We start from the raw sequence: 20,207 nt of genomic DNA on the forward strand, positions 1-20,207 counted from the left end.
GATCCGGTTCTCAAGCCCACGTGGGCCTCTAGGGCTCTTCATGTCCTCCACGTGGTGCATATCTGCGACTTTCGTCTTTTGATTTGGTAGGGTGTTCCCGTAATTTTAGTTCCAATGGAGCTGATATAGTTTTATTTTCTGACCTTTTTCATTTCTTTTTCCCCCTTCCTCCTCTGCTTCTATTACTCTCTCTCTTCCTGTTTTTCTCTCTCCGTGATGTTTGTTGGTTCTCATGGCTGGGTCTGCTTTCTGGGGAAGTTTTTGCCTGGAAAGTACGTGAGAATGTGGAGTTTTTTTTGAGACACAAGGAAACAATGTTGGAACTGGTTTTATGGAAAACATGGAGCTGATATGCTATTCTCTGCTCTGTTATCTTCGGTTTTTTAATTTTGTTTTTACATACAGCTCTCTCTGTATTTTCATTTTCCGGGGTAATCTTTCTAGCAGTCTACTTTGACATCAAGTTTACCCATTTGGGTCTTCGAAGTTTGATCAATTTGTTATTTGCGTATAGCGTTGCCATATTTCTATGGCACAAGCTGAGGATATTGGAAGCAGAGGACCCAAGCAAACTCCCATGCAAAGGTGCAATTTTCCGAGAGATCTGTTGCAGAGATTTACATCTGGCATCCATTCTTCGCGAAAATTGGAAGAGCCAAGCGAAGATGCAGAGGAAATTGAGCTAAGCCTCGGGCTCTCACTAAATGGTAGGTTCGGGGTAGACCCTTCAAGAGCTAACCAGCTAACGAGGTCGTCGTCGATACCGGACTTTTTGAACCCGGGGAGAGATAAAGACGCGGCGTGTGTTGTGCCTATGGCTTGCGCCCCGCTCATCAGGACGTGTTCTTTGCCTACGGAGACACAGGAAGAATGGAGGAAGAGGAAAGAGTTGCAGACACTGAGAAGAATGGAGGCGAAACGGAAGCGGTCAGAGAAGCAGAGAACTTCGAAGGCGACGAAGGATCGGAGCCGGGATTTTGGTGTGGAGGAGAGCGGCGAGGAGGATAAGAGGATGGAGAGTAGTGATGGGAATTATCAGAAAGAACAGTATATGAAGGCATTCAACGAGTTTTCGTGCTCGGTGGCGCTCCCTCTGGGAGTTTCTGTTGGTAGAGGAGGTTGTGGGGTTGTATTGAATGTTGGAAAGGGCGATGGGTTGGATTCTGGTGGTTCGGAGGAGGAGCCGCAACCACCATCATTAACACAGGGCTCAATCGGTTCCCAAGGGAGTGGGTCTTCAGGGATTTCAGAATCTGAAAGCCGACCGGCTCTAGGTAATTGCATTACCTTTCTCTGTTCATCACTGTAATCCTTTTATTACCTTTTTCCCTTGGATTATGGAACATCTTATGCTTAGTTGCGTGCCAAATGCCAATGGATAAGATGCTGTTAGTTTTCTTGTTTGGAATTTGGAGGGAAGTGGCATGTTAATGCTTGCATCTGTTGATTCTATTTACTTTCTGCATTTTTTTCGTCTATTTCTTTATATTGGAAGCGATTAACAGGGATTTTGTGCAATGGGTTTCTATGTTTTTATTGAATTTAATTGCTGTGTCATGAAAATTTGTAATTGACTGGCTTTGACACATGTTAACCAAGAGGTAGCTGAGATCCAAATGCGTATATGAGGCAGAATGAAATGAGTTCCGAAAATGCTACATGGAACTTTTCTGTACCTTAACCCTGTTGAGATAATGGAGTCTTATTATTTGTTGAGAAGTTCTGTTTGTTTTCCCTTCTCCTAGCGTGACTCATTGGAGTACTTCTTTGTCAATTATAGCCTTTCCAAATGTGCTGTCATTCACTCATTATTCCTTTCACGTTACCTTTTCTTATTTGCAATTGCCTCTATCTATTTATGGGACGTTTCATGGACATGCCTTCATAAAATTATAATATTGATGCAAAATGCAATGTATAAAGTATTATGACAAAATAGGTTCCCTTTTGAGTTGAGAAGGATTAAATGCTGTCTTGTTAGGGTGATTTCCTTAGGGGCTGTGAGTTTTTTTCTTGCCTTTTTAATGAGATACTTGATTCTTTAGTTGGTGTGTTTGTCTTTGTGCCAATTCTACCATCACATGGATTTTAATTGTGCAAGCTAATCTTAGATGCATCAAAGGTATTCTAGACTATCTTTGGCACGTGATGGTACTGGTCACAATGGTTCCTTAATAGCCAAGACAGTCCTGCATCATGTGTATTAATTTTCACTGTAAAAAAAATTAAGGATGTTCTGTTTACTGTATAGTTTGGATATTTTCTACTTTCAAGAATCTTGGAAGAGAGATCATGAAAAGCTAGATCCATTTCAAGTACATTGGAAGAGAAATCTCGCCATTGTGCTTTAATGCGATGCTAAATATTGCGAGAAGTCTATGATGAATTGTAGAACTTGGACACTCGTCACTTCAAGCCATAGATAATCCCTTGCTAAAAGAGAGATGGAGAAAATTATCATATTAGCTTACGGTATTTGATATACTGCTTGGATTGACTTATCCATCAACTTTGAATTGATAGGCATGTCAAACCCCCCCCCACCCCCAACCGACCCCGACCTATATGAGATTGAACTTGTGACCTCAGCCTCGAACCAATTGTTTAAGGTGTAGGAACCATTTAGTCCAAAAAGCCAGTTTGTGAGTGGTGCAGTTTCTCATCCAGGTTATAATTCAGTTTCTTATAGTTATTAGATTTTTCATTGCAACACATGAAGACTAGCCTCGTTTGTTTTCACAACTCCTCTTATCTAATCATTACAACTTTTTCAAATTCCCACAAAATAAAATAAACAATTCAAATTTTTCAAATTCTGAAACAAAAATAATATTAAAAATATATTTTATTCAATTTTTAACTTTAATCTCATCTCATCTACGAAAATAAACGAGACAGTGAGAAACAATTGTTTGAGGTTTGTTCGGCAGAATTTCAATCAACAATCATGTCTTGTTAATTGCCAAGCCACCAAAAACCTTGTTAACCCACTTCATAATCTTTTGATCTTTCACCCCAAAATCTTAGAACTGTGATGGCATGCAGGCAGAGCCATTTGAGTCTGATCACCCTGATGACATCCTAAAAGCTAAAGCAGCAGATGAGGCATTTAGTTTTGAATATTTCAGACTTGTAGTGGTGTTTGTTGGCAATGATGAGACCAAAATGATTTCTTTACATGTTACGGACACTTGAATTTATTCATGCTGATGTCTTGCATTTCAATGCATAGTTAATGAGTGTTTCTCGAGGCATTCGTCTTTCCCTTTATTTGAAATTTCTTGCCAGAATTATCATGCAATTTTAGGATAAACTCGGTAACCCTGTTATGCAGAAAGATCACAATGGTTTCCAAGCATTCTTGAGCTATGCTTTAATTCTTTCATCTTCCCCACTCATGCTTTACTTGTTTCAGGTTATGCAGCTGGAATGAATAAAAGCATGGAAGCGAGAAGTCCCAACAGTTTGCAGTCTTCACCGGAAAGTGGGCAGAAACTGCCTGTCTACACTGGAAGGACAATCACCGAAAAATCAACCCAATTTTCTGCAGTTGTGACAGAAAATGAATCTAATAAAGCTAACGACGCAGACAAGGGAGCTAAGGAGATTGTGAGGAATGTATTGGAAGGTATGCCCAGTGTGTCCACCAAAGGTGACGGCCCAAATGGAAAAAGGATAGAAGGTTTTCTATACAGATATAGGAAAGGTGAGGAAGTGAGGATAGTGTGTGTTTGTCATGGCAGCTTTCTTTCTCCAGCCGAGTTTGTCAAGCATGCTGGTGGTGGTGACGTGGCACAACCCCTAAAGCATATAGTAGTTAACCCTACTTCCTTGTTTTGATGGATTGGTCCATGACACGGCGGGAGAAATTCAAAATTAAATTCTCTCCTTCATGGTTTTAATGTTTAATTTTCTCGTCTTTAAGAGACTCGGCACATGTATTGTATTCGGTACCAGAAGCAGAGACCATTCAAAACGTAAAAAATGGTCAGGTCTGATTTTAATATTTTGTTTTGATAGTAATGATCTCGTTTTTTCTTTATATCTTCCATGTTTGATATGAGTATGAAGGTCCAACAATCATTTGCCCCGATCGACCCTTGCTTGCTTATCTGTGTACGTATGACATGTGCAATGCAGTGGACGCAGGGTGGTGCCAGAAAGTTGCATGGCTTCAGAAGCGGAGTTTTTGAGATATTGTTAATGATTGGAACTTGGAATCCCTTCCCGAACTCAGGGTGGTGCCCTCATCCCCTTGAATCAGGATATCATTTTCTTTCATTACTTGCACGTATCTGATTTGCAAGCAGAAGCTTCACGGACCATTCAAGGATGGGAAAAAACTTCCCAAGGAAATCTCTCTATTCTATCGTTTTATTAAACAACAAATTAAACTGAAGTACAAGTATGTAAAGTGGAAAATAAAATATCTGCATTCTTCTGCAGAATCATCATCGGCCAGCCCCCTAATCAGGGAAATAACTAGAAAATAAAATGGGGGCAAAACTATATTACAATTTACAAGTAGATTTGACTACAATTTAGAACTCAAGCTAAGGGCAGTCCACAGAGGACTGAGTGCACAAGCACAAATTACGATGGCACTTACCTTCTAAAATTTGCTATGTTAATTTAATGAAAAGTCTTGCCAAGTCACCTAGCATGATGGGGGTTGAAGTTGCTTCAACCGTCGTACAACTTGCTTCATTGTCGGCCTGGTAGAGAGAGAGTCGACCGTGCACACGACTGCCAAGTGTAAAACTTCTACTAAATCATCATGGGGACCTGCATCCCATAGCCCTGCAGTAAAGAACTCCTTTGCACGGCCCTGTCGCAGGAGCATACACCCCCAAGCAACAATGTTGAATCCATTCCCATATGAAGAGAATGAAGGATCCAGAGCTTTCTTATCTGAAAGTAGCTCGAGAAGCACCACACCATAACTGTACACATCAGCCTTGTCAGAAACACGGCAAGTCATTGCATATTCTGGTGCAACATATCCAAAAGTTCCAGCCACACCAGTCGTGGCATGGGTTTCTGAAGTGCCTAAAAGTCGAGCCAACCCAAAGTCTGACAGGTAAGCATTGAAATCATCATCCAACAAAATATTGCTAGGCTTGACATCGCGATGAAGGACACGTGGTACACACTGGTCATGTAAGTATGCAAGTGCACGGGCTATATCCAATGCAATCTTGTGAAGTATCTTCCAATCCACTGCTCTTGTGGACCTTTCCTGGATAAACTTTTCCAGATTACCACCCGGTAAATAATTATAAATAAGGAACATCTCTGTTTCACTGGCATGGAATCCAATCAAAGTAACTAGATTTTGATGGCGGAGCCTTCCGAGAGTTTTAATTTCTGCATGGAACTGTTGAACCCCTTGGAACCGTCCAACTGCAAGCCGTTTTATCGCCACCAGTACTCCAGGAGAGATCTCTGCCTTATAGGTTGCCCCAAAACCTCCATTCCCAATGCAGTTGCTTGCATTGAAATTTCCTGTGGCACGCACAACATTTTCAAAGGTTAACTGAACCCCAATGTCTGTAAATACAGTTACTTCCTTTCTGATAGATCCAATAACTTTGGACCTTGGGTTCCACTTTCGGGTATAGAAGAATAGTAAAATCAGAGCAAGAAGAACTGAAACAATAGCTGATGCAGATGTTATGGATGCTATTTCAATTGAATTTAAACCACTATTCCGAGTTCCTTGGGATGGAACTCCGGGTGGTGAAGCAACCGTATAAGATCCTGGATAGCTGTCGCTTCCTTGCAGATCCGAAGATGGGACCGTCAGAGAAAACATACGGCAAGGCCATAGATCTGGATTACCAATAACACTACTGCATTTCATTAGGCTATTATTCACTGGCAGTGGCCCAGACAAATGATTGAATGAAACATTGAAAGCTGAGAGTGTGGTTACATTGGCCAAACCAGCAGGAATCTGTCCAGACAGATTATTGTTGTTAAGCAGAAGAACAGTCAGGTGCTTCAAGTTTACAAGATCTTTTGGTATTTCCCCAGTGAGAGAGTTTGAAGAAAGGTCCAGCTCTTCCAAATGTTGCAACTGCCCTAAGCTGGAAGGAATGAAACCGGTCATGTTATTGCCAGCCAAATAGAGATACTTCAGGTCCCTTATCTGACTAAGACTGGTTGGAATTTGACCTTGAAGTCGGTTCCAACTCAAATTAAGGGCAACTAGAGACACCGACTCCCCAAAACTGGGGGCAACAGGTCCAGCAATCTGATTCACAGATGCATCAAAAAGTTTAAGAGATTTGCACATTGTACCGAATTCAGCTGGAATCGGACCAGATATCTTGTTGTTGCTAACATTTACAATCAGTGTACTCAACCCTCCACACATCTCAAACAAGTTGCCAAGAAATGGTCCAGTGAGCCTGTTTTCTCCAGCAAAAAATGTGTAAGCAGTCTCCTTTCCTAATCTTTCAGGTGAAATTGACAACTGGACGGCGCCAGTAAAGTTATTGTGCCTGAAATTGTGGAAAACGGCAAGAGCACTGTCTACTCCAAGTGATTGAGAAGGAATTTCAACTTGGGCTTTAGAAGAGAAAAATGATAGATAAAGTGAGGACTGGCCACCTTCAGGTTCAGAAGGACTTCCATTGAAGGAAGGGACAGGAGGGCAACTGCTGCCAAGAAATTTAGGAATTGTGCCTGACAAGGAATTCCCACTGACATCAAACACGGTCATACAAGGAACTGGAAGCCCCTCAACCAGCCCCCCAGTAAGCCTGTTTGAGCTTATGTTGAGAAAATGAAGCTTTTTGCAGTGACTAAACCCGTCGGGAACTCCCCCAATGAAAAAATTGTGAGCCAAGTTGATCATCTCCAAGTTCTCACAAGCACCCCAACTGCTTGGGAACGTGCCCTCAAGAGTTGCCCTTGGTGCCCACAATATTCTCAGCTTAGGAAGCATTGTGATTTCCCTGGGAATCCCCCCTTGAAAATAATTAAAATCATCATTCATCAAACCAGATTGATCTGAAAAAGAACCCCCTTTTGCATTATTAACTTCTGGAAGGGGTTCAAACAGATTCGATAGCACAAGGATAGACAATTCGGAACAATTGCCAAGCTCGGAGGGTATTGGACCGCTTAAACTATTCCTAGAAACATCTAACACTTGAAGCTTGCGAAGTCGACCCAACTCAGCCGGAATAACTTCTTCTAACATGTTTGTATAAAGCAAAAGAGACTGCAACTGACCGCAATTCCCTAAACTCCTTGGAATCCCACCGACCAAGAAATTACCCGACAAGTCCAGTTGCTCAAGCTTCCCGCAACTGTCTCCAATCTCACTAGGAACTTCCCCAGTAAGCCGATTAAACGACAAATAAACTGCCCTCAACCGACCAACGAAACCAGGAACTGTCCCGTTCACATCGTTCCCTGCTAAATTCAAGATCTCTAAGGTTACACAATTCAAAAGCGAGCTGGGTATCTCCCCCATAATCCTATTAAACCCCAGATTAAGAACCCGCAAATTCCTCAACCCCGCGAACTGTACCGGGATGGGCCCAGTTACCGAATTTTCCTCCAGATCAAGAACCTCAAGCTTCTCCATACCCCAAATTTCGCCAGGAATTTCACCATCAAAACCATTAAAGGGAAGTGATAAAATCCTAAGCTCACTGAGCTTAGCAATCGCAGGCAACAATTTCCCGACCAACTTTCCTCTACTGTTCAAACAGTTCGTTCTAATCCCAAACCCATAAAAAAGCGGAAATTGAGCTAAATCGGAACACGAATTACCTTGGCGGCCATTTCCGGAAATGTTAAGCGAAACTACGCGTGAATTCGAGTCGCAAGAGACGCCGAACCACGAGCAGTGCTCAGAACTGTCGGAGACCCATTTCGAGAGCAAGCCAGAGGGGTCTGAGACAGAGTTCTTGAACTGGAGGAGCACCGATTTGTCTGAATCGGCGAGAACGACACCGCTTAGGCAAAGTGAGAAGGTCCATAGCAGAAAGAAGAGCTTCAGTATGAGTACGGAGGACAAGGGCTTGTGAAAAGACTGCCATTTGATCACTGAGGAAGAAGAAGAAGAAGAAGCAGAAGAGGAGCCCATTTCTGAACACCTAAAAGGGTCTCCAAAACCCGAAGGGTTGAACCCTGAAGCCTTCCCTTTCAATTGCAGAGAAAGATTACGGTATTTTTTCCAGGAAAACCCTAACCCTAACTTTGGAGCTCGGGGGCCTAGGAGGGAGAGGGGGGGAGGGGAGAGAGAGAGACTTGGAAGGAGACAGAGTGAAGAGAGAGAAGGTTCAACTTTGTTCTTTTGAGGAAACGCGTTTTTCTTTCATTTCTTTTTCCTTTTTGTTTTATTTTAATATTTTCTTTCTCAAATGTTTTATTGGTTTAAAAGGGGGTTTTGGAGTTTTCTTTTTCTTTTTCTTTTTCAAAATTGGGGGTTATGTGTTTTTTTTTTTGGTTTTTGGGTGGGTGATGTGGGGTCCGGTGGACACAACCCCGGGTGGCCTCAAGAAGTGGGCTCCACTGCCGGTCAATGAAAGCATCAGCCTCGTCAATTTTTTGGTGGTTAAGGCTTGGATTAATGGGCTAAGGGCATCTTTATGGATTAGTCAAAGTTGAAGGAATGTGATAGAAATTTGATTTTTGGTTATGAAAAATGATGGTTGCAATTAAGAAAATATAAGTATCGTGTAATTATTTTTTAAAATATAAATAGATATAAAATTTATATAAAAATTAATTTTTTAATAATAGATGTTATTATTTTTTTAAAATAATTATATAATATTTATATATTTTACGATTGTATGTAACGTTATTTTTTAATTATTTCATTTATATAAGTCATCACATTGTAATAACTGTTTTTTTATTATATAATAATAAAATAATATAAAATAAATTTAATTTTAACTATTTATATTAAATTTTCACATTAAATTATGCATTTATTTATTATATAATAATAAATAATTAATAATTAAAAAAATATTATTTAATCATATTTTTACCTCTTATATGTTAATTAGTAATCATATTCTAATTAAATTATAGATTAAGAAATTATATATTTTTTAATTGTCATTGAATTTTACTATTCATAAGTCTTATACACCATGCATCATTTTTTTTTAAATAATTAAATTCTTCTATTTATTATTCATATATCACATATTTAGTAAGTGAAAAAAATTAAAAAAAAATTAAAAAAATGGTGCATAGTGTGTGAAGTTTATGAATAAAATTTTAGAGGTTTTGTTTGGTTCATAAATCTATCTCAACTCATCATTATAATTTTTTTAAATTTTAACATAGAGTATAATAAATAATTCAATTTTTTCAAATTTTAAAATAATGATAATATTTTATTATTTCAATTTAATTCATTTTAACTCAATTTAACATCTAAATACAATTTTAACTTTTATCTAATTCTAATTCATTGGGAATGTTAAAAAAAAAAAAAATTCTTTAAAGTTTAACACGTGGCTACACGTAAAGGATCCCACGTGGGATGCTCTTCCAGAAGGTGAAGAAGGACCCCACAGACTTTTTGATATTATTGTCCCTTTGTTCATGCGATCCAGATAAGCCAGGACCCCCCCCTAAAAATTGGGCCCCACTGTCCTTGAATAGAATTGATGGGAGTCTCAACATAAAAGATTAGGTTCACTATTGCTGCCCTAAATTAATTTGAAGACAACGACATTAGAAAATGTTACCACAATAATAATAATAATAATAATAATAATAATAATAATAATAATAATAATAATAATAATAATAATAATAATAATAATAATAACGACATATTTTTTCCTAAACTTATTTTCTCAATTAAGAAAATAAAAATTTAGAATAAATAATAATAATAATGTGATTTTTACTTATTAATTTCTCACTTATTTATGGGGTTCGATTCTCTTTTACTTGCTGAGTTGCAATGAAACGTCGATGAGTTTAAGGACTATGTGACAGAGAATGCAATTAGTGATCATGTAGTTTTGAACGACCCAAATACATCCATCAATAAATGGAAAATGTTAGGTCCCCCAAGTGTACCGTTACTGCATTTTTTTTAATAATTAAAAAAGTTAATACGAATTTTTATATCTTTTTAAATTTAAAAAAATAATAAAAGAAATTGACAGTATTGTTCAGCAGTAACAAATGAACAGCACGGTAGCACAATCCTCAATAAATTCCATTATATTGTAATTATATCATAAATTATCTTAGGGGCCGATTGTTATATGATTATTAATAATAATATGATTATTTCTATTATAGTTGCAAAGTTTTTATAGGGTTATAGAGACACATATTTCTCTCTGCCTAATAGGAGGAGTGACGTAGGTTCTTATAAAGATGAAGATGAGTTTATTCTTAAGTTGTGTAGGTTTTCTCAACACGCCTCCTAATGTGGGCCGGTATGTTCTATACTATCATCGTGAATAGATCGTAGAAGTCCATCATTGATTATAAGTTAATATGCTCTGATATCATATAGAGACTCATTTCTTTTTATAAAAAATCTAATTAGAGAAGTGGAGTAACGTCTTATAAAAATAAGGATGAATTTATTTTTATAAACCGTGTGAGATGCGGACTTCTCAACAAGGGTGACATAAAACGCTGTAAAGTAAATGGCCACATGTTACCGGCATTTACATGGGGACGCTTTGTAGCAGAGTCATGCAGCATCACAATACCAAAAGGCCGAAACTCTTTGGGACAATCTCAAGGTTGTCGATTTTAGAAATACACGAGTACTTAGGTTTCATGATATGGTTGGACTAAATTCTTTTCTGTCCCAAGTTTAGAACCAAGTTTGGATAATTAATCAAGTCAAGTTTCTAGTGTACGTTATCAAAAGAATCGTAAAAAAAATAATATATACAGAAAGAGCTATCTAGCTAGGCATACCATTTCCTAAAACCCTTAGTACCAAATGATAGAATTATATATGCATATATATATATATGTGTATGAAACGTACCGAACAATAATATAATTAAGGGTCTTATCTCATCTCTTATCGTCTCATCTTATCTATCAATTCAAATGGGACTTTAGATTATGGCTAGCCATTCTAGAGACCTAAGTACTACAAAAAATAAGCTAACTAAAGAATCAGCATATAAGCAGATTATATATAGTTCCTTCAAGCCAAGAGACGAAGCAAATTAATTACAAGAACAGAAAAGATGGATTAGAAATTAATCATGTTTCATGATTAAACATGTATAGAAGACAGTACACGTACGTACTAATTAAGAATAACATGAGACAAAAGACAGGCCGGCTGAAAGCTGATCAACACGATATGATTATAAATATCGGTTAATTACAAACATTCCAAGCAAAGATGAAATTAACCATCTTATATATAGATGTATATACATAAATCTTTGATGATCATCATCATCATAGATAGCTCCTCTTCCCCATCACTTATTTTCATCACTAAAAAAGTGAAAACCAATTGCTCCCACAAACATAATTAAAAAGAATCCTTAACTAAATGAAGTACTTATGATTTTTTTTTTTTTTTTTTTTTTCCGGATGTCGTGCATAATGATTGAAATGATCATGTCCATGATCTGTGTGGATAAGAGGCCAGGTTAATGGAGATCAGACTAGTTTGGCAGGAATTCTGGGAAAGTCATTTAGCCATCCTTACGGAATAATTAATGGAAAATTAGATCTGTTTCATTGTTTCAACATGCCCAATATCGAGAGCGAAAACTGAAGCAACAAAACATATTGTTCCAACCACGCTTTGAAGTCATGATTTGTGGGTTTTGGGGTGGTAATTGCTGCTGCAGGTGCTGCTTTTCCATGTCCAATGTTGCAGGGCTACTCAATCCACTATGATCACCTGCCAAACTGGCATGCATGCATGGCCGGCCGGAAACAATCAATTAAATGCATGTCAAGTACAACGCTAGCTAGCTCATGATCTGGGTGCAATATAATTTGCATATATATACTTGATCGAACAACAAACACGACAAAGATATATATATATATATATATATATATATATTGTTTTCCATTTAATAAAGTTAGCTAATTTGATAACAGATTATTTGATCATTTTCATATGCATGTGTACGTGTGTGTGTATATATATATAGCAAAAATTATATTGAAAAGATTGCTTACAGTGGGAAATTAAAGGAGTGGGCGCTGTGATTGCTCTCATCAGAACGGTAAGAGGTAGAATTATAGTTACGGGCGCCGACGTCCTTAGGACTCGTTTTTTCCTTATTATTATTTGGAGAACTGCCCCACCAAGCTCCATTCCCGGATTGATCTGATCCTTCTATTACTTCAGCGTCCTTTTCCGCATTAGCAGTCTCGCTTTTATGATCCTCTCCTGTTTCAGAAACACTGGGAAGAGTTGTCGGAAGACCGGTTAACTCATCCGTCCTCGGCAACTCTCCAGATCTATTTAACATGATAAAATGTTCTCTCGAGAAGCTGCTGTTTCCAATGTGAATACTGAACAATGATTCATTCGAAGCGGTACTCCAATCCATAGCTGTCGTTGGTTTAGAAGTACTGAATATTGACGACGGAATTCGATTCGGATCATAGCCCGCGGCTCGCCCGGGCATCACCTGAATTGGAGCAGATTGTGGGGAATATCCACTTTGGTTGCTCCCAACAGGAGGAGAAGGAGAAGAATGATCTGCAGATGATGTTGCTTCTTGCATCTCAAGGGTAGACTTTTTAGATTCTTGAGAAGAGAGGCTGTCGAGGACATTCTCAATAGCATCAAGATCCAGTGAAGAACCAGACGATGGAGTAGAGCCTGAACGTTGGTGATGAATAGAGGGATCAATTGTCGGAGGGACATCAAAATGCACCCTCAGATTCTTGCTAGTACTTTCTCCTCTCTTTTGTTCATGATCCATGACATCCATTATTTAGTTAAACATCTTCTTCAAAGTTCCTGTACTGCTATTTTTGGATTTGTATTCATCATGCAGACAACAAAGAAGCGAATACAAAATTAATGTTAAACTTATGCAAAAGATATATATATTAATGGGAAGTTTCACATCGTTTTGGCTTTTAAGACAATTGGGTTTTGATCAAAAGGCCTTGAACACTTGATAAACAGAACAATAATCAGGATAAAGTAACAAAACCTAATCGAAACAACCAAAAAAAAAAAAAATCTCATCTTTCAATCAAACACATACAAAAACATGAAGCTCAAAGAAATGAATCCCAGAAGCACTTTCACAAACCTCAACCTGACCACAAAAGAAGGTTTCCGGCCGGCCCCAACAAAATGTACAAAAACATCGATCCTTTGGAAATATTTCTTTATGTGCAATATTGTTGGCCTGGGAACAAACGGTAAGAGGTTTGTTTTGTGTTCTGGTAAGCTTGGAGACAAACAAAGGAGGGCCAAGAGAGGATCTCGGTCGTTCGATTTGGTTTTATCTTTCAATCTAGCAACGGATTAAGCCACCCTTGGTAGCCGTTGGTGCTATGTCCAACCAAATGGGCAAGCACTCAAGCGGGAAAGGCTCCATTTCGGTTGGACAGTTTTCTTACCTCCTACGAAAAAGTGAAGACCGCGCGTTTCCTTCATTTAATAATAATGGTACTGCATGCGCTACGGTCAATATTCTACAATATTCGTGATTAATTTGTTTCATAATGTTAATCGTAGTTACGGTCTCGATCGGATCTCATCTAGAACCTTTTTAATGCAAAAATTAGAATTTTGAGTAGTTAGAACTTGAACGTACTTGTATTGACCGATCCCCTTTTCTTTAGGTAATAATTTTGACAGGATCTGCATTGGTTCTGGCTATCATATAGGACCCTTTTTTCTTGATTGGTTTGGAGTTTTGCAGTTAACAGAGAGAAGGAAACTGTTAGGAATCCGGGATTCTGAAATACGGATGATCTTGCATGGTAGTGCTCCTCCTATCATATAATTAATTATGTGGCCATCTAATTAAAACTGTTAACAGAGAGAGAGAAGCATCGTTTTTTTAATTAATTGTTAACAATTTTAATTACGTGGTTATTTTATGATATGATAGAAGTATAATAATGTATCCATACTTTAAGAGTAGTTAATAATTTTACTTAGTCTTGTATGGATATAGTTAGCATCGCGTTTAGATTAAAAAATGAGTTGAGATAGATAGAGCGGCCGATTGAAAAAATAAAATTCCTATTTTTTATACTTGTTATAAAAACTCTGCAATGAGGACAGGAAAGATTTGTATCCGTAGAAGAGCTAAAAGCAAGTTGAGCGATTGGCTGGAAAGCATTGCCGACATTGTTTCCTTCCTAGTAAAGTTGGTTTGGGGGTGAGAAGAACCAGGAAGGCAGTTCTCATTCTGTAAATTGAATTCATTTTGAGGGTTTGGACTGCCTGAAAGCATGCAAAAATGGAGGAAATAAAGCAAAGGCTCCATGTTGACTAGCCCCTGCAATCTGGACATAGTGAGCTATTTCTTTATTACAACAATGTATTCAAATCATATCGAAAAAAGCCTCAGATAACCACATTTCATCCATCTTACTGGAATTGCAAAGCAACATATCGGGTCATATCATTCCATTGCTCCCATCAAATCGAACTTAATAATACCAACTATTAGGATCAAGAGATCCATCTGTTCCTTGAGCTTTTTCCAAACGGCTTTCATACTTTTAATTTTCGAAGACACCCACCTCCTGAACACGCAAATCCTGAATCTAAAGCAACACAAAGTGGTAAATGGTAAATTATCAGAATTCAGAAGTCCCAGTTTTGCAAAACTAAAATAAATTAAGAGAAGAAGTTCTCCCAATTGTCTTACAAACTTCAAATTATTGAAACAACTTGTTTATAATAATACCTTTGTCTGATTTATACTCGGAGGTAAAAGCACGCCGCCCTTTCTGCTTCTGGCAAGAAGGCCTTTTGTAACCGGGGACATCATCGAGTCGGTTGGGCTTCTATATCTGCAAGACCAAATCGGGAAAAAGGGGGTGGGAATGTTACGACTTACGAAGATAAAATATGGACCTAGAACATGAAATTTGCCAAGATAAAGAGAAGGACGGGGAAGAATAAATGATGTACCTTTCGGGGTACTTGAATGCCTTGGGGACTTTGAGGCGGTCGGGGGTGCTGGGTTTGCGCAAATCATTGCCTGGGTTTCGATGATTTTCATCATTTTGCTGATTCAGGGGCGGTGTTTTGCAGTCGATTATGGTGTTTTCTGGTTGAATTGGGCTCTTGGGAGGCACATTAAGCACGTTCTCCATTAAAATTACAGCTGGGTTTCCTGCCTGTGAAAAAAGAAAAAGCATCACCGACTCTATTAACCATCTTGAAATTAATGCGAAAGACTTGGACAGAACATAAATGTACAGTGAAGAAAGCAAAAGGGAATTGAATTACGTATTCTAATTTCTGATTATGAGAGAGAGAGAGAGAGAGAGAGATACAGGGGTATAGAAGTCGAAGCGCAATTTAACTGAGGATGAGGGAGGCAATTTGAGTAATGGAGATGACCGTTGGGAGTACCCAACGGTCGAATTTATGCTTTGGATGCGACTGGCATTCAAATAAAGTAAGTTGGCCGTCAGGATATAGGGCCAGTCCAAAACTAGCCACCACCTCCCGCATTTGGGTCCTTTTGGGCTTCAAGTGGGCAAGACTTGGCTGTCTGGTTCTTACGTTAAAACTGGATGTAGTTACAATGCTTTCTTAAAAAAAAAAAAAAAAACAAGCGAAGTCCTGTCCACTACCGTTAAATAGAAAAACAGAAGGCTTATGTTAGCTCAAACTTTGGAAACAAGCAGAAAAAAGGTCGTGCATATGCCACACAACACCAAACATAATCTCACCGCCAGGTCCGCTGCATCGCCAGCTTAGCTATGTTCTTATGGCTTTCCTGACACCATGCAGTTGTTCATGGATCTAGGAGAAGATATTCCAAAAGCAAGGAGGGACCCAACTTTTCTTGAACTAGAAGCAAAGGAGATGCTATCCTTCTTTAATATCTGACCATCGACTTACACAAGTATCATTCCTTTAGTGGGGTTCATCTCTGCCAATAGAGCACAATTTAATTTGCACCTGTTAATTTCTTAATTATAAATCTAAAGATTCCCCCCATATCTTTTCTTATTATTATTTTTCTAACCCGTTACTGTGCACTCCAAATGACGCAGACCCAATTTACTCCTTAGATTGTCAAGCTCTTTTTCTCTAGCAGTTTTTGGTGGTATTATATGAAAATTGCTTGATTAGGAAACAATAGCCTTGAATTTGACAGATTTTTCTTATTAAGGTTGATTATATATGTCGTTCTTGATGGGGTTTTGCTTTTCTGTTGCATGCTTAATTAATTAGGATCTTTCTACTTATATTATATGTATGATCGATTTTGCTCTTGACGTATACATTGTCGAGCTCTTTTTAAGTTTTAGTATCTTTGTACATTAATGGGCATTGATATCATGATTCTTATTATTTTTACACAAAGTGGACGAAATTCAACAGACAGTAATTAGTAGTAATTACTAGCTGATCTAATGTGATGTCGGATTTTATGGAAGTAGATATTAGATGGTAAATCCATAGATCTATTATAATTCTACTCCTATACATCTAGCTTTTATATATAGCCAGCCTATAACTGGAGAGGACAGAGTACGTAGCCTTTCTGGCCCATTACTCTGCTTGCACTTATTGGTTTGCTCCCATAGCCATAGGACATGTGATTATTTCAAACATAACTGAGAGGGAACGTGTATTTCCTTTTGTTTAGGTATTGACATTTTGTCTCTAGAGTGAAAATTATCTCCTCTTTTAGAGGGTGTGATTTGAAATTTTTGTTTTAGATAGAGTATGATCTTTCAAACGGTTTGTTTATAGAGAGTTAAAGAAGTTAAGACCATACTAGTTATTAAGAAATTTGTGTATTGGTAGAGTCTCAATCGTAAATACGTAGTTGGCTTATAATCTAAGATTTTTCATTATATATATATATATCATATTACAACTGTAACTTCATTTTTATAAATAAATGAAGTATATTTCTCATAAAAAAAATGAAGAAGAAAAAGAAAGGGAGAATGAGTTAATTCTAACCGATAGATTGAGTCGGAAGACTGAGAAAAATAATCAAATATGACATTGAGCTAGCTAGCAGCTCCAAGCAGTACTGGATGTGATATTTTATCCATGAGAAATGATACTTACAGTCGTGAGTGCGTAAGTGTTGTGCAGTCGTTTTGAAAAAAATAAATAAATACGGGACCCACATGAAAAAAAAAATTAATTTTTTAATAATGAATCCCACTTTTTTTAAAGCGACTGTACAATGTTTAGACACTCCACGACTGTACGTAGTATTACTCTTTATCCATCATCCTCATCTCGAGTAACCGTAATTTCTCAAATGATTTTTCAAAATGTTTAGGATTCCTTTTGATAAAGTATCTAATTACATAGCCACATGCATGCATGGTCTAAAGGCAGGATTCTTAATTGTCAATTACCTATCTGTTTTTTTGGTAATTTTGGATGGAGTTTGGCTTCCCACTTCACCTAACCCATGCAATCAAGAGATCATCGAAGATATGAACCATTCTATATATATATTTCCCATGTTTTCTAAATGCAAAGCAAGATAATTTCCAAAGTCTCAACCAAAAACGTCGGTCCCTCCTAGTATTAATGCACGCATCCACCACAGAACATGTCATGATCATAACTAAACTCAGACATGCATGATAATTATAAGCTGTCTTTCATTTGAAACTCGACCCAAAAAAGGAAGAAAGAAACTCAACCCAAAAACATTAATTAAATAATTAACAAATTATATATAGGAAAATGATCATGTACTGCAACAAGAGGGGATGGATATCGTGAAGATCAAATTCCCTGGTTTTCTTTTTTCTTATGGCTTGACTCAAATTAATTAACCTCATGTGGTCAACCTTGTTTGGCGCAACGATTGACAGTGACACGAGGGTTACCAATGGCACATGTGTTCAGTGGACGTACCACTGTTCAGGCCTACACGTCCAAGCAACTGTGGATCTGATCAATCTGATACTTTCAGAAGCTCGCAGAGAACTTTTTGAGTGAGCAAGCGTAAGAAGCAAGAGATCCATCTGCTATTTTATAACTTAAGATATATGGGAAAAAGTAGTGAAGGCGTGTACTTTCTTCTCTGTTTAAAAGCAAACAGTCTAAGGAGTAAAAAACTGGATTAAAAAAACCCAGAAATACATGAGTTCGATCCACTGAAGCAAGAAGCTTTTAATTCCCAGCTTGTATTCTATCAATAGAACAGAAAATCAAGCCAGTTCCCTTAATTTGTAAGCAGAATAATGAGTATTTTCAATGCTTGTGCAGTGCATGCAGTTCAGGTTTCTTTAGAGTTAACAGAGATCAGCAATATCGACTGTAAAGAATGGAAGTGTGCACTTTTTTCTCAGTTTTATTTTTGTTTCTTTTTCTTTTCCAGTCTCTTTTCATTAACTGCGAATAATACAGTGCTATAAGGCCTGGAGGTCCTTCTTAAATTCCTGAACTTCCAACCAACCACTGATTTTTTTTCCCTGGGCTGCAGCCACAACTTTCAACCACTCTCTGCCTTGCTCTCCACTTTACTTATATATGTCATAAATACGATAATTACTTTCTGTAGTCATTCTACAGCTAGTAGCCTACTCCACCACTACATCTATATATATTCATTATATATTTGCATGAAATCTTTCTTGTATTACTCAAATTTTAATATTGAGATCAACGGTATTATGATTGTGTCTCTTTTTTCTTTTTAGGCGGCCTGAACCAGATCCATGCCTTCGATCTGTAACGCATGTTTCCATTTCTGATGCATATACGACAGTTGATCTCGACTATTTTCCCTGCAGGTACGTACCAGATATTTCATTTTCAATGAAAACTTTCCGGTTAAACTTCAAAACTGGGATATAATGTCTCCAAAAACAAACATTAATCAACGTTGATTTTATAAACCACCTTTTCTTTCTAACATAAAAGACAAAAAGAATGGGAGAAATAAAGAAGAATGAAAAGCTGGTCAGTTTTCATTTTGTGCAATGTACCCAATGACCTTTAATTTTTTCTGGCATTAGGATATGTATGTATATATATATATATATATATATGTGTATGAGAATCTAGGGCTCGATCTTGGCAACAAAGTTAGAAACTGCAAGAATAGAATCTTCTAAAGCTATTGTCAAATTTGCCAAAAAGCGGCCTGCAGTAAGTAAGTTTGAGACCAATGTTGAAAACATGATGCATGGTCACGAGACTTCATGCATGAACATCCAAATTAATGAGTGGAAAGATTTTTGAAGGGAGCGTTTGGTGAAGAATAAAGTAGCTAGCAAGGGTTGAAGCTCATAAGATAAGATACACATGAGGCTGATAATCTACAGAGTCATCACTCATGTCCAAAGCCAAATTAGGCATCATCATGATCGTGGCCTAACTCGCCGCGATGCTCTACATTTTTGGAAATCATTCATGATGCAGCCTGCCTCTCCCTCCTCGCGTGCACATAAAGAGAACTAGAAACAAGCCCCTTTATCCAACACAAATATTTCTGTGCCTATCAATTAACATATTAATTTCTGAAATCCTTGGAAAAGAGAGAAGAATAATATGTTGCACTTTGTGATCACTACTTGATACTTATCTATCCCCTAGCAAAAAGCCTTCTAATAAAGAGATATTATATATATATATATATAGATATTAAAATGTGAATAGAGCTTATTTATAGTGTCAGGATCGTTTGGATTAAGAGATCATCTCACTATTATTTATAAATTTTAATTCATAAATTTTATTATCATTCACAAATCATCTCAAATTATCTCTAAATTTAAACGGAATTTCACGTGAAAGTCTAATAGGACAATAGATTGTATGTAGGCTGCAAAATTACGCATTAGAAATAGAGAAATTCTTATTAAGAAGGTAGTGCTGAAAACAAATCTTATTAAAAAAAAAACCATGGAAGAAAGCCGAAAAGGTGGATGAGTACATCATGATGGGAGTAGTGGATAAGGCCGATCTGGCAAAAAAGGTAGTCAAAGTCTCCTACATGAATACAAAACGAGTTGATGGATCAGGATTAAAGTGACTGTTTCATGGGCATGCGAAAGCCATG

General features: G+C 37.5%; 4 protein-coding genes across 5 annotated transcripts; 1 reads left to right on the forward strand and 3 right to left on the reverse strand.

Annotated features, from left to right (window-relative positions):
• Window positions 1-138: 138 nt before the first annotated feature.
• LOC108988041 (ninja-family protein AFP3-like) lies at window positions 139-4,042 on the forward strand. Of its 2 annotated transcripts, XM_018961135.2 has the most exons (3): window positions 146-431; window positions 515-1,274; window positions 3,416-4,042. In XM_018961135.2, exons 2-3 carry the CDS (start codon window positions 530-532, stop codon window positions 3,838-3,840), a joined length of 1,170 nt encoding a protein of 389 aa, XP_018816680.1. In that variant the 5' UTR covers window positions 146-431; window positions 515-529; the 3' UTR covers window positions 3,841-4,042. The 2 variants fall into 2 exon arrangements, with proteins under 2 accessions (XP_035548230.1, XP_018816680.1); XM_035692337.1 differs by having other exon boundaries at window positions 139-1,274.
• Window positions 4,043-4,325: 283 nt separating this feature from the next.
• On the reverse strand, window positions 4,326-8,295 carry LOC108988038 (LRR receptor-like serine/threonine-protein kinase RPK2). The gene has a single exon (XM_018961132.2). It carries the CDS (start codon window positions 8,102-8,104, stop codon window positions 4,658-4,660), a length of 3,447 nt encoding a protein of 1,148 aa, XP_018816677.1. The 5' UTR covers window positions 8,105-8,295; the 3' UTR covers window positions 4,326-4,657.
• Window positions 8,296-11,729: 3,434 nt separating this feature from the next.
• On the reverse strand, window positions 11,730-13,342 carry LOC108988075. Its single transcript, XM_018961177.2, has 3 exons — window positions 13,272-13,342; window positions 12,178-12,975; window positions 11,730-11,898 (listed from the first exon to the last, which is right to left on the reverse strand). The coding sequence occupies exons 2-3, from the start codon at window positions 12,939-12,941 to the stop codon at window positions 11,730-11,732; spliced, it is 933 nt and encodes a 310-aa protein (XP_018816722.1). The 5' UTR covers window positions 12,942-12,975; window positions 13,272-13,342.
• Window positions 13,343-14,355: 1,013 nt separating this feature from the next.
• On the reverse strand, window positions 14,356-18,165 carry LOC108988054. The gene is made up of 5 exons (XM_018961152.2): window positions 18,056-18,165; window positions 15,484-15,592; window positions 15,116-15,324; window positions 14,889-14,994; window positions 14,356-14,745 (listed from the first exon to the last, which is right to left on the reverse strand). Exons 1-5 carry the CDS (start codon window positions 18,163-18,165, stop codon window positions 14,701-14,703), a joined length of 579 nt encoding a protein of 192 aa, XP_018816697.2. The 3' UTR covers window positions 14,356-14,700.
• Window positions 18,166-20,207: the final 2,042 nt, after the last annotated feature.

This window comes from Juglans regia, chromosome 1 (assembly GCF_001411555.2).
Source record: "Juglans regia cultivar Chandler chromosome 1, Walnut 2.0, whole genome shotgun sequence".
Lineage (NCBI taxonomy): Eukaryota > Viridiplantae > Streptophyta > Magnoliopsida > Fagales > Juglandaceae > Juglans > Juglans regia.

Coding starts and splice junctions, on each gene's coding strand:
- LOC108988041 (XM_035692337.1), top strand. CDS start 530: ATGGCACAAGCTGAGGATATTGGAAGCAGAGGACCCAAGCAAACTCCC. Junction 1,275..3,415: donor TGAAAGCCGACCGGCTCTAG/GTAATTGCATTA, acceptor TACTTGTTTCAG/GTTATGCAGCTGGAATGAAT.
- LOC108988075 (XM_018961177.2), bottom strand. CDS start 12,941: ATGGATGTCATGGATCATGAACAAAAGAGAGGAGAAAGTACTAGCAAG. Junction 11,899..12,177: donor CACTCCTTTAATTTCCCACT/GTAAGCAATCTT, acceptor CATGCATGCCAG/TTTGGCAGGTGATCATAGTG.
- LOC108988054 (XM_018961152.2), bottom strand. CDS start 18,165: ATGGATCTCTTGCTTCTTACGCTTGCTCACTCAAAAAGTTCTCTGCGA. Junction 14,995..15,115: donor GCATTCAAGTACCCCGAAAG/GTACATCATTTA, acceptor TTGGTCTTGCAG/ATATAGAAGCCCAACCGACT. Junction 14,746..14,888: donor CGAGTATAAATCAGACAAAG/GTATTATTATAA, acceptor GTGTTGCTTTAG/ATTCAGGATTTGCGTGTTCA.
- LOC108988038 (XM_018961132.2), bottom strand. CDS start 8,104: ATGGGCTCCTCTTCTGCTTCTTCTTCTTCTTCTTCCTCAGTGATCAAA.